This window comes from Nyctibius grandis, chromosome 31 (genome assembly GCF_013368605.1).
Source record: "Nyctibius grandis isolate bNycGra1 chromosome 31, bNycGra1.pri, whole genome shotgun sequence".
NCBI lineage: Eukaryota > Metazoa > Chordata > Aves > Nyctibiiformes > Nyctibiidae > Nyctibius > Nyctibius grandis.
In genome coordinates this window covers 3,507,922-3,519,943 of record NC_090688.1, presented here as the reverse complement: position 1 = coordinate 3,519,943, position 12,022 = coordinate 3,507,922, and the positions used below count along the sequence as shown (strand labels likewise).

Below are 12,022 nucleotides of genomic sequence, written 5' to 3'. Positions count from 1 at the left end.
GGGAGGTAGGTTCTGGCTCCTTTTATTGAGACAAAACCAGTTTTCTCTAGAGGTAATCAAGTGGGGAAAAAAAAAAGAAAGAATATATTTTTTTTTCTCATATGTTGTATCAAACAGGAGCTCTCAGACCACCAGCTGAGTCTTCATTTTGTGACCCTGCAATGTCCACCACCACCAGCGTACAACTGCGAGTAGCAGCTCATCCCATCCCTTTGCACTGATGCCCTCTACTCTGCTTCACAGTATTGCCATTATCGGACAGGTCAGAGTAACAGAAAGAAATAAGGTTAAGAGAAAACTGTCAAGATGAATCGAGAAGTTACTGAACTCCAAAAATCACACTGCATAAGCCTAAAAAAAATAATTATAGTTTTGGGTTTTTTTAATGAACTCAGAGGAACTAAAAAGTAATACCTTCCAAATCAAAAGACACATTTTGTACACGCTGTTTGAGTGTGCGACTCTGGTACCGAGTGAGAAGCAGGCAGCATGCTCAGCTTGCCATCTACTGGTGGCACTGGCCATGGGGGGCAGAGAAAAAAAAAACCTAGTAGGTTGTTGCAATCCTTCATTCCAAGCCAGCCAAGAGAGGAGATACACACACCCACCGCTACAGGAAGGCAAACTATCTATTTACTCCAGCGGGGGAGTGCCACTGACGCACCTTGAGGAACAACTATCTAATCAGTAGCAATTAAATAATGCGTAGATGAGGTTACAGTCTGGAACGCGTGGGGTGGGGGAACTACTTGAGCCAGCAGTCCATGTTAAGGACAGAGCAGGGGAAACAGGCTTAAGCTTGATGAGAAAAAAAACTTAACCTGCTTCCCAGCTTACCACAGAAACAAGACCACGGAGAACATTTAAACATTGCTGGCTTAATATTAGCAACAGAGATGTGTCTTCAGAGCCACCTAAGCATTTTAGTCTTTTAAAGTTCCAAACTCCAGGTAACACAGCTATGAATCCACATCAAACCGATAACACACGAGATACTTTATTGCTTATTTGAATTATGCAAATTGTCTTTTAGAAGTATTTCATATTAGGCACTTACCTGTCACACAGTGGCAGACCATCAAATTTACATTTTTCCACATTAGGCAGAGAACAGAAGCCACCAAGATAAGAAAAATTTTGCAGTTGCTCTAAGAACAAAGCTCACAAAAAAAAAAAAGTTACTCCTTGAACAGGAGCTAGTGCCAGAATAACATCCCATCGCCCTCCTTCTGCCTTTGTGCCTGTGGAAGTACACAGGGACCCCACATTTCAACAATAAATGGGTGAAGAGGTGGCTTTTTTTTTTCTTGCTGAAATAGAGGGTGCTAACGAGCACTGATTTTATGGGGCACGTGCAAATTTTGCAGAGAATAGAGAAGCAAAGATTTGGTCCGTAGTTGGTAAACAAATCAGGAGTATGAATACTTGCAGCTTTTATGAAGTTCAGTTCCACTTATCCAGGCCTCATATTAGAACAATTGAGGGTACTCAAAGGTTAGAGGCTATAACTTGCTGTGGATTAGACCGACTAAAGAGCGAGTGAGGTGCAACTAATTCCAAGAGGACTTTTTGCCCTTTATTACTTCCTGAAGGAGCACAGCTGATGCCTCATTATCAAAACAGAGTCAAATTACAACAAAATATGAGAAAAACACTATTCTGGTCTGCAAGATACAACCTCCAACAGGAAAACAAGGATTAAGAGTCACATTTTACAGGCAAATAATTAAAGCGAACAGTTTGAAGAACAGAGTCATCAGAAAGCGATTCGTCAACCAGTTACAGTTTTAATAAAAAAATGTTTAGTCCAGTCATAAGCTGAATTGTTCAAATGCAAATGAGTAGTGGAACAAAAATCTTGAACAAGATGATTTAATTTGTTTCAACATCAAGCTTGTTGGGTGACAAATACAGTAACCTTTCTCCAGAATATCCATGTCCACACCTATCGCTGCCTAACCAGCTGCCTGGTTATCGCCTCGGTACCTTCAGCTATCAGTCCTCTTGAGGCAGATCTTGCTGAATCTCAGGGGAATTGAGTTGATTTTTTGCTAATAGTATGTGCTGTACACACAGATGTATCTCTATATATAGTCTACAAGGATTTAGTGGGGACAACGACTGAAATACCTTGTGGGAGAGTCAAGGACTGCCAACAGAGCGGTGTGGAGAACCTTGCACACAGTGTATTACATCCCATTCGCGACATATATTTAGATTTTGATGGTTTGAGTTCAGCATCTGTCAGGAGTACTAAATTCAACCCAAAACATTCTAAAAGTTGTTTACAGAAAATACTGATAACCGTCAAAATTTTCCTGAAAAATCAAAATAACTATGTACACCCATGCCAGTCTTAGCTTCTCAGAAAAAAATGAAACGGCATGTAAAAAAAATAATACCTTTAAGTATAACGTTCTGAACTGTTATCCATTCTGCCAGGAAGTTATAATAATAGTTGTTTACAAACGCAAAAGACTGAGAAAGAAAGCATTCCCCTTAGGGCAAATCAAGTTAAAAAATTCTACTGAACTACAGCAAAAAAAAGGAAAATATTTGCCCTAAATTAACACAAAGGCAAGCTGGAAGAAAGATGGCAACTGTATTTTTATCAGCCTCTTCATAAACAACAATCAATCTGCAGGAAGAGGTTAGAGTATGTTACTATTATCTGGAAAAATAATAATAAAACCCCAATCTTCCTACCCAATTTCATCACCTCCAAAATTGTTTTGGTCTTTTTTTTTTTTTTAATTAATCTAAGGTCTTATGCCTACACACTACAGTTTTGAACTTGTTTTATGAATAGAAATTTTAAAAAAGCAAACACTAGTCAACTGGCATCGGTTTTCCATGCCCTAGGGGTGTCACAGGGTTGAAACTCTCCAGTCTGCATTTCGACTAACTCCAACTAGCAATCATCGTGCTTCCACTGAGATGTTCCCAGAGACACTGACTTCTGTCACCTCTTGTTCTCAGTTAACTTAGTCTTTAACAAACCCATATTTTTGTTTCCAAACCCTTCACTTGGTCTGTCAGATTAATTGGTTTGAAACCATCCAAAAAGAGCAAATAGTATTTTTGGACTTCAGGTAGTTTTAACTCATATTCTGTAAATTTTTATAAGTTAACAGAGCTTTGAATGAGTTAAGGCACCCATATGCCCAGAAAAAAAAAATAAATACCTTGGGCTAAATACAACTAAGTGTTCAGCAGTCATTTAATTGCACAATCGTCTCCCTAATTTGCAGCATAATGCTGCCTATGTCTTCAGAGATCCTAAAATACGAATAGTAGAAACTTTGCGAATGTAATGGACAAGGCATTGACAAGACATTCTCAAGGTTCATTCTGTATTCCTGGCTCCTCAAGGTAACTGCTACTCCTAACATAATTAGCATTTAGCAGCAAGATCAGCATGTTCTAAGAATGAAATAAATATTCACACAATCAATACTAATGGTTCAAATGCTCAAACACATTATTGAAAACAGTAATTTTCCCATCTTTCTCCTGCCAATCCAAGATTGCAGAAACAAGACCCTTGGCAACAACATTCACAGCTCTCAGTACCACAGAAGCTTCTGCAAACAAATTCCAGGCCTGAAGTTTTGTCGTCTGTGGTGCTTGCGAGGTGTTTTACTGTGTTCGAAGCTGGTAGTCTGTAAAGGGGAAAAAACCCCAAACCCCAGTTTTAGTAAATTGTCTCACTAAAGGCAGTAAAGCAGATCAGCAAATTGGGATGAAGCAATATAAAATAAAACCAGCTCTTCGTGTAATGGGCTCTAAAGCGATTAAGGTAATTGCAGGCATTCATGCTTCCAAGCCAGGAAAAAAGTTAATTAGCAAAACCAACAAAAAGCAAAAACCAAAAAAACCCACTGCTTTTACTTGCAAATGATCCAGTATCTTTTAGTAGACAGTGTCTTATACATCTTAAAGCTGGCAGAACGGCATGTGTGAGCAATTTCTTTTTAAATTTACATTCCAAAACTCTCAGCTTAATTACAAAATTCCTGAAGAGCATTAGTGAACTATCCCAATGGGTCTTTCATTAAGACACCAAAAAAGGTGACTGGAAAAAGCAGCATACCTTAATCTAACATGTAACTAAACTGTACCGTTTAATACTGAAAAGTATGAGCAAACTGGTTTTGTGTGTTTCAATCTGTAGGTGTCTGATGGAGAAACAAAATATGCAAATTGGAGATTAATCTAAAGTCTACTGCCTTCTATTTACCTCCATTCTGGGTAATATAACGAACCCACGGGAGAGCCTGGTAGCCACTCTTCTCAATTATCTTTAAGTAACGAACCTGGAAAGAAAGATATGTTAAGAAATAAAGTTTCCCATATCAGCCAAACAGCATTTAGCAAAAAAAGAAAAAAAAATTTTTTTGCCTCAAAAATATGTTTTATGGATAACATTGAACAGGAATCATGAAGAAGGTAAGAAAAACTTGTGTGTTAAGTGTCCAGCATGTTAACTTGCCAGTATTTCTACTTGCAGTTACTAACCTGGATTCCTGAGGTGGTGAAATATGGAATCTCAAACTTGACACTGATCGGAGGTTTTCCTTCCTTATCTTCAGCTTCAACACTTGGAAGTCCAAAGTGAGCTCTCATCAGGTATTCTTTGCCACCCTACCCAAAAGAGACAGATTTTTTTTCTTGAAATAAAAAACTTCCAAGAATACAAGTCATTTTCTTAATGTCAAATTGCTGAACTCCACTATTCATTTCAGCTCTTCTCTAAGGCTTAAAAGTGAGTGCTTGTTTTTATTTTAAAAACGCTTTTTCTTTTTTCAAAGATGTAGATCAAATTAGGACCAGCCTGAGGCACAATTCATTTTCTTCCAGCTTCATACTCAAAGGGAAAAAAAACAGGTTTGTTTTTTTTTTTTTTGTGCTGTTGACCATTCTGGTCAAATGGTGACAGCCAGCTGTGCTACCACACCATCAGCATCTGAAAGAGCTCATGCTCAGGGAACCACCCAAGAAGCAGGGTCTGACAAACTAAAACAGCTGCTGCTAAATCTAGGCCAAGGATTACAGCATCCACAGACAGCGCTCAAAAATCTGCTCTCTAACCTAGTTCTGAAAAACTATCCCAGTTAAACAAAAAATATAAGCAGTATCTTAAACATCTCTTAGCAAGTTCCAAGCCTTCATATGCAAGGGAAAAGAGGAAGAGGCCAGTATTACTTGTCTGATACTATTAGAATTTGCTTTAGGCAGAGTCTGAACATTCATAAAATATTAATGTTAAGTAATTATTACACTATCAGGCGATAAGACCAAAAATAACACTTACTGGAAAAGATTTAATGGACCAGACAATTTCACTGTTCTCTGGAACCCATTTGACGCTTCCAACAGTGGTTTTAAACTTTGGCGAGTCCGCATCGTTGGGAACTGGAATGTGAATCTCCACATTGTTGGCAGTTGATCTACGCTTAAATTGACTTTTTGCCTAAAGAAGAAAAAAAAAAATCAGGAAAGCAGGCCCCTAAATATTTCCATTATGCTCGTGAGTTCAGAGAGCTGCGAGACACACAGTTCCCCTCCACCTCAACCTACATACTGAGAAACAGAACTGTAACACTGAGACCAAAAATTACAAAGGACAAAAAGATGCAAGTCCCACAGAAATACTAAATACTTGGACAAAAAATGCACATACTGCTGGTCAAGCTTTGAAAACAAATGAAAGAGAAAACTAAAATTAGCCATAATTATTTTAGAACTTCTGACCTTGATCATGTACTCGATGCGGCTGTGGGAATGTTTTTCAATCACAGACTCAATCCAGATCAGTGGTTTTACCTAATGGGGAAAAACACTTAACAGCTGTAGGTTTTACTTTGACACATTTTACTTTAAAGTGGTTTTACTTTGAAAACAGAAGTCTGTGGTGTTCAAAATGACAAACAAGTTGTGGTTTTATTTAAAAAAAAAAATTATACAAACAAGCAAGTGTTATAACAATTATAGACCTAAAAAGGTATGTCTCAGATTAATCCCTAATAACACACACTTGCATTCCAAAATATTTGATAATTTAACACACTAGGGACTAAACTATGACAAGCCCTAAAAATAACTCTAACTCAAACTACTGCCCTTAAAATAAAAAATTAATACTAAACTTTCATTTGTTGTCTCCTGTCATTGCTGCTTATTACAGACCTTCTCTATATTGGATTTTTCCTTTTCTAAAAGGAAAGCTATCCTTATCACTGTGGCTAGCATACTCTAACACAATTAAATGACATAAATACTGTTGTTGTCAAGCAGAATTAATTGCTACGTTGACATTTCATCACATAGCTTAAAAAAAACCTCATCACAGGAACGCTATTTCAGAAACAGTTTCAATTATAGTTGAAAATACAGAGACTTATTGCCAAGTTCCTTTTAAACTCATTCTTACTTCCTCCAAAAAGAGCGAGCACAAAGCTTTGCTATTAACAGTTGACTTGAAAACTACTCTGCTGCCCACACTTTAAGGAAAAAATAATTAAGGGACAGCCATTAACAATTCTGCCTACAACCTAAAGCATTCTCATATATCAAAATGCAAACATCCAGACTCACGTGGGTATTAAGACGATACGACATGAGTTCAAACTCTCCATCAGGCGGAATAAAAGAAATCGTCCTGTCGTTTTCAAAGCGAGAGAGACGAACACACTGGTGGAACTTTACATCTTCCAGTTCTACTGATTTACTTTTGCCACCTAGCGGAAAATACACATTTCAAGGTGCTACACAAATTATGTCCGAAGTCTCATCGCAGCCAGTTTCCCAGCAAAGCAGTTGTCTGCTGATGTTCCTCCCTGTTAGTCAATACTTTCTTTAGCTTGCTATAGGTTTTTAGCACCACGAAGTCCCAATGGGAAAAGGGAGGAGGACGCCTAGCTGGTTCCCGTGCATTACCATGATTCCATCTTTGCTTGGTACTGTCACACAAGACCTAATGTGGTTTTCTACACTGTTAAAAGAAGTACTTCTATCATCTTAGAACAAATCCTTCCAGCTGAACCTCAAGCATCACAAAACCTACGACTTCGGGTAACATCTTTCACGATTATTGAGATATCACTGAAGTACTCACGGCCTGTATTATCAAAGAGAACTTTGTCGTTTAACCCAAGGCGCAGCTCTGGCATTCCCGAGAGAAAAACGCGCATTTTAATGGATCCAACGATCTCACTCCGTAATACGTTTCCGTTGGCACTGACCTGAACAAAAACAAAAAGAAAGGTAAGACTGCTCTGATGGGGTATGCTGCGGCACCAAACACCACTCCCACCCCATCCCCATGTCCCAGGTTTTCTTGGAGGTCTTTCTCCTGAGAAATTAATCCAGTAGAGTAGAATTAGATCAGGGAAGTGATGGGTGCAGACAGAAGAGGAAAGGATGTAGCAGAAATCAGCAACACATCCAAGTAAAGCATTATTTGTCTATTGGATGTCCTTATGGGTACTCAGTCTTAATGACCGACATTGTTTTGAGCATCACGGTACGCTAGCCACAGTCAGTCTGCCTTTTTACTGTACCCTGGCAGGCTTTCAGACAACAAGCCCTTTTCACCACTTCCTATTAAAATTCTCGTTAAAACTGACAGCAAAAGGTACCCACCAAAAGGTTAACCGACTCTATAACATCCAGGAACACTTCATTTTTCCTGTATTTTATCCCTTCTGATCTCCATGAAACAGCATTCGTAACTGTGGCAGGTGGACGTGGAGCTCCAGTTTCAAGTTTGTGACCTTCCTGAGTGATGTACCTTCACAGCCACATAATTGGCATGAAAAAATGAAATTAATTTTTTTGATAACTAGACCAAGCCAAAACATTTGTTTGCATATGGAAGAATGCTCAAAACTTTCCAAGGAGTTTGTCACTGTAAGTGACGTAGAATGATACTTACTCTTGTAAAATTTTACTATCAGTGGTTTGTGGATAACCAAAATCCATAAGCTCATCTAATAACTCATAAATAATAACAAAATTATCCCTAATGCTCTCCTCTTCCAACTCCTTGAAATATTCAGAAAAAACCTGAAACAAAATAACAGGAAGGAGGGGAAGAAGGAGGATGTTAACTGAGGAACTACAGCACATGCAGAACACAGTCTTGCATCTAAAATAATGATTTTTAAAAAGCCTCAAACCAACCCCCATAATTCACAAACAGCATTCTGTTCAGCAGATCAGCCTCAGGAAACCCACCTCAATTAAAACAGAGCTAGAGAATCCTAGAAGCAACTCTTAACTATTATGAAAAATATTTATTCCAGGGAAAATATTTTTCATGCCAGGTACAGATGAACCAAACATAGAATCTACGTGATATGCCACTACTCATGCATCAAGTTCACAATTCTCCTCTGTGTTCTCAGGTCTTGTGCAACTACTTACAGCATTGTGTCACATCCTTTGCCTACTCAGCTACAAAATATCAATTCCATTATTAGTGGTTAGGAAGATAGTTCTACAAAATAATCAAATATAAAGTAAAAATGCTATTACCATAGAGTTCTTTAAAAATGCAAAAGCTCTATGCACTTCTATTTAGATCAGATTTAGACTGAACTGAAAAGAAGACAAAGACATTTTGAAATGTCATACTCACCTGAACTACTTTATATAAAAATGAAAACACCAGTGATACACAAGCATTTTTCTTAGAAGTTGCAACAACTGATAAAGGATGTTCAGGAACATGCATTCAAAGTTACCATTCAAAAAAATGTTTACTAAGTGCATTTTTAAAAGCCTTTAGGCAACTAGAGTTGGCCAAAAAAACTAAGAGTTAATTAACTAACAGTAGCTCTGGTCTAATGAGATATGAAGATAAACATTCAGGAAATAATTTATTAGAGTAAAATTAATATAACCACTTTTCTGCACCCTATGCTGCTGGTGCACATTACCAGTGTCTGTGTAAAGCATAAAAGAACTTTATTTAATAGAGCCTCCTTATGTCACCTCACCCACTCTCTAGCTTTGCATTTAGACACAAACAATGAAAATAATACAGCAGCACTTGGCATGTCTGTGTATGTGCAGTACAAAGGATACGATATAGGTTGTTATGTTTAATCCACATGAAACGAACTCCTCCGTGTGCTAGAATAGGAGAAAGCGTCCCCTCTTCTTCCTTTTCCATAAGGATTGGCATAAAATGCTCCACCTCTGACATGTCCACATCTCCACGGTAATTCCGACAGATGAGAACCTATAAAGACAGCAACAAAATCCTTATATATTTTCTCTTTCATGTGACGATGTTACCATGCAAGACCAACGCACAAGGTATGTGGAAGGCCTCTTTAACTTTAAAAAAGTCACCAAGCTTTACTCTAGCTTCTATGCATACTATAAATGCAAATATATACTCCAAAATACTCTGCTGATTAAATGCAAATCCTAATCTTTCCTTGCAGTGTCTTGTATTAATATTTTCAGAGTTATTCTTCACTTATTGCTGCATATGCCCTAATAATGCTTTCAAGATGGGGAAACACGCAACTCCTCTGAGGCAAACCACCTCCAATTACGGCAGAGATTAATTACCGCCGGTGGGATGCCCAAGGGCCCTGCTGGCACATCTTAAACCAGCAGCCACCTCCCTCAGCATCTCTAACTGCCAAGAGGAGACACAGGCCGCGACTCCCCTGTCACAGCTCGGACTCGCAGCGCCAACTGAAACCGGGGCTGGCAGCAAGGAGGGGCCGGGAAGGGCAACGCGGCTCCCGCAGACCCCACGGGGCCGGGGAAGCCCCACCACCCCGGGCCCCTCACACACCGGAGCGCGCCCGGCCCCCTCAGCAGCCCGGGGCGAGGGAGGCCCCTCCGCCCCGGCCCCGCACAGCCCCCCCGCGACGGCCCGGGCCTCACCTTCCCCTTCAGGTCCAGCACATAGACGGCGCTGGCCGACATCGCCGTGTCGCCCGGCCGCAGACACACCGACTTCCGCTTCCGGCACCGGCACTTCCGGCAGGAAGTGACGAAACGAGACCCGGCTGCTTGGGCGGAGGGATCCGCGCCTGCGTACTCGACAGCGGAAGAACACCTCAATTCAAAGAGTGCGCATATTAAATAGTCCCGGGGTCTTTTTCCCCGCTGAGAAACGGTTCCCACAGCGCTGAAAACAGCACCAGGAGCGGGGCTGGGCGCTAACGGCGCCGGGACGAGGGGCTGCAGCCCACGGGGGAAGGTTGGGCAGGCTGAGGTGGGAGCCCCAGGCAGAAGCCGAGCGCCCAGGGCCCAGCCAGCGACAGCAGAGGGACAATACTCGGGTTTAAGAACAATATTCAGGTTTAAGAGGCATGTTAGGATTTTAAACGTCAATATACACATCACGTCTCACAGGGAGTAGGAATTGTAAAGGCAGGCACAGCACTTCAAAAACTCCACGCACAAACCACTGTTTAATGAGTGCTCTGCCCCTCACTTTACAGCTAAGTCAGCAGCAAAAAAGGATGAAAGCAGCTTTTTAATAAAAAGTTGCATCGAAGTTACAAGTTACAACAGACAACCCCCCCACCCCCCTCCCGAAAGAACTCTAGAGAAATTACACAATTTCTATAACTTACAAGAGAAGCTTAGGCTATGTGAAACTGTCAAAGACTCTTCACTTCCAAAAAGGAGAACTGTTAGTATCAAATAAATAAAGGAACATTTTCCAGCAATTGATTTTGGCCTTAATCCCACTTTAAGCACTAAAAAAAATAGCCCTCAGCACCTATATAAATCACAGCTCATCAGCCAAGAAGAGATATTGTTGAATATTTGGTTTTAAAAAACAAAACAGTGAAATAACACAGTACAGTGTCATAAACTGTCAGAAGATATAGTAAACGTTCAGAATACACAGATTTACATGGCAACCCTGCTCAATACAAACAAAACACAGCTCCTGATCCAAAGCCTTGAGAAGCAGCCCAGTCACTTAGTCCAGCTGACTTTAGGAATGTCGTAATGCTCAGTCAGAGTATCCAAGTGCCTGTTGAAGTCCTGGGGGAGAGAAAGAGGCAGAAAACGTTGGATATTCGGTGCTGACATCACCACCGTTGAACCACAAGCCCCTCTGCCTCCCTGCTTGTGTGTTTCACAGAGGCGAAGCAGTTCCTCCAGCCCAACGAGCTGATAAATACACACTGGCCTGAGGAAATCGGGATAGTTTAGCTTACCTCCACTCTCTGCTTATGGGTTTTTGACGCTTTCTTCAGGATCCTCTCCATTTGCTGGAGGAAGACACAAGAGAGGCCGGTTACTCCCAGCGCTCGTAGCCCCTCAGGGGCTGCATCTGAGGGGTCGATTGAGGTCTTTAAATCCTCCCCCCACCCCCCGCCAAGCCCCCAGACGGGGTCTGGCCCAGGCAGGGCAGCCCTACCCGCTTCTCCTGCATCTTCTCGTAGGCCACTTGCGCCGGGGTCCGCTTGTCCAGGCCGCGCTTCTTCTCCTCCTCCTGCTTCTTGCTGCTCACGATCTGCTCCACGATCTGCGCCTTCTCCTTCGCCTTCTTCTTCTTCCTGCGGGCAGAGGGGCGGTCAGCGCCCAGACCCGCCTGCCCTCTCCCCGGTGTCCCCCCCCGCCCCGGGCTCCCCCGCCTCACCGCTTGCCGGCCCCCAGGCCCGCGCCGCTGCCCTTCAGCCGCAGCGGCCCGCGCTGCACCGCCTCGTAGTCCGCCATGACGCTCGCGCCGCGCTGCCGCGCCCCCTGGCGGCAGCAGGCGGCCCGCGGCGCCGTTGCCGGGGCAACGAGGTGTCCTCTCCGTCCGTGAGCTAAAACCGCTCCGGGCCCAGGCCGCCCTGACAGCAAAGTCCAAATATCTGGGCTGCGCCAGGAAAAAAACACCCCCAGCCCTCCCCGCACACCTCGTTCCACGCCGAACAGAACAATTCTGAATAGTTTTTGCTTATTTGAGGGCGTGCCGATGAGTGAGGCCTGTGTTCGATGAGTGAGGCTGGTGTTCGATGAGTGAGGCTGGTGTTCCTTCACTGAGAGA

The 12,022-nt window shown here is 41.9% G+C and overlaps 2 protein-coding genes across 2 annotated transcripts; both read right to left on the bottom strand.

Moving 5' to 3' along the window:
* Positions 1–1,553: 1,553 nt before the first annotated feature.
* On the bottom strand, positions 1,554–9,998 carry AP1M1 (adaptor related protein complex 1 subunit mu 1). Its single transcript, XM_068420499.1, has 12 exons — positions 9,910–9,998; positions 9,091–9,247; positions 8,642–8,709; positions 7,937–8,067; positions 7,645–7,792; positions 7,118–7,244; positions 6,598–6,740; positions 5,755–5,826; positions 5,315–5,473; positions 4,519–4,644; positions 4,241–4,316; positions 1,554–3,662 (listed from the first exon to the last, which is right to left on the bottom strand). The coding sequence occupies exons 1-12, from the start codon at positions 9,949–9,951 to the stop codon at positions 3,640–3,642; spliced, it is 1,272 nt and encodes a 423-aa protein (XP_068276600.1). The 5' UTR covers positions 9,952–9,998; the 3' UTR covers positions 1,554–3,639.
* Positions 9,999–10,778: 780 nt separating this feature from the next.
* Positions 10,779–11,728, bottom strand: FAM32A (family with sequence similarity 32 member A). Its single transcript, XM_068420728.1, has 4 exons — positions 11,630–11,728; positions 11,408–11,546; positions 11,205–11,258; positions 10,779–11,028 (listed from the first exon to the last, which is right to left on the bottom strand). Exons 1-4 carry the CDS (start codon positions 11,704–11,706, stop codon positions 10,960–10,962), a joined length of 339 nt encoding a protein of 112 aa, XP_068276829.1. The 5' UTR covers positions 11,707–11,728; the 3' UTR covers positions 10,779–10,959.
* Positions 11,729–12,022: the final 294 nt, after the last annotated feature.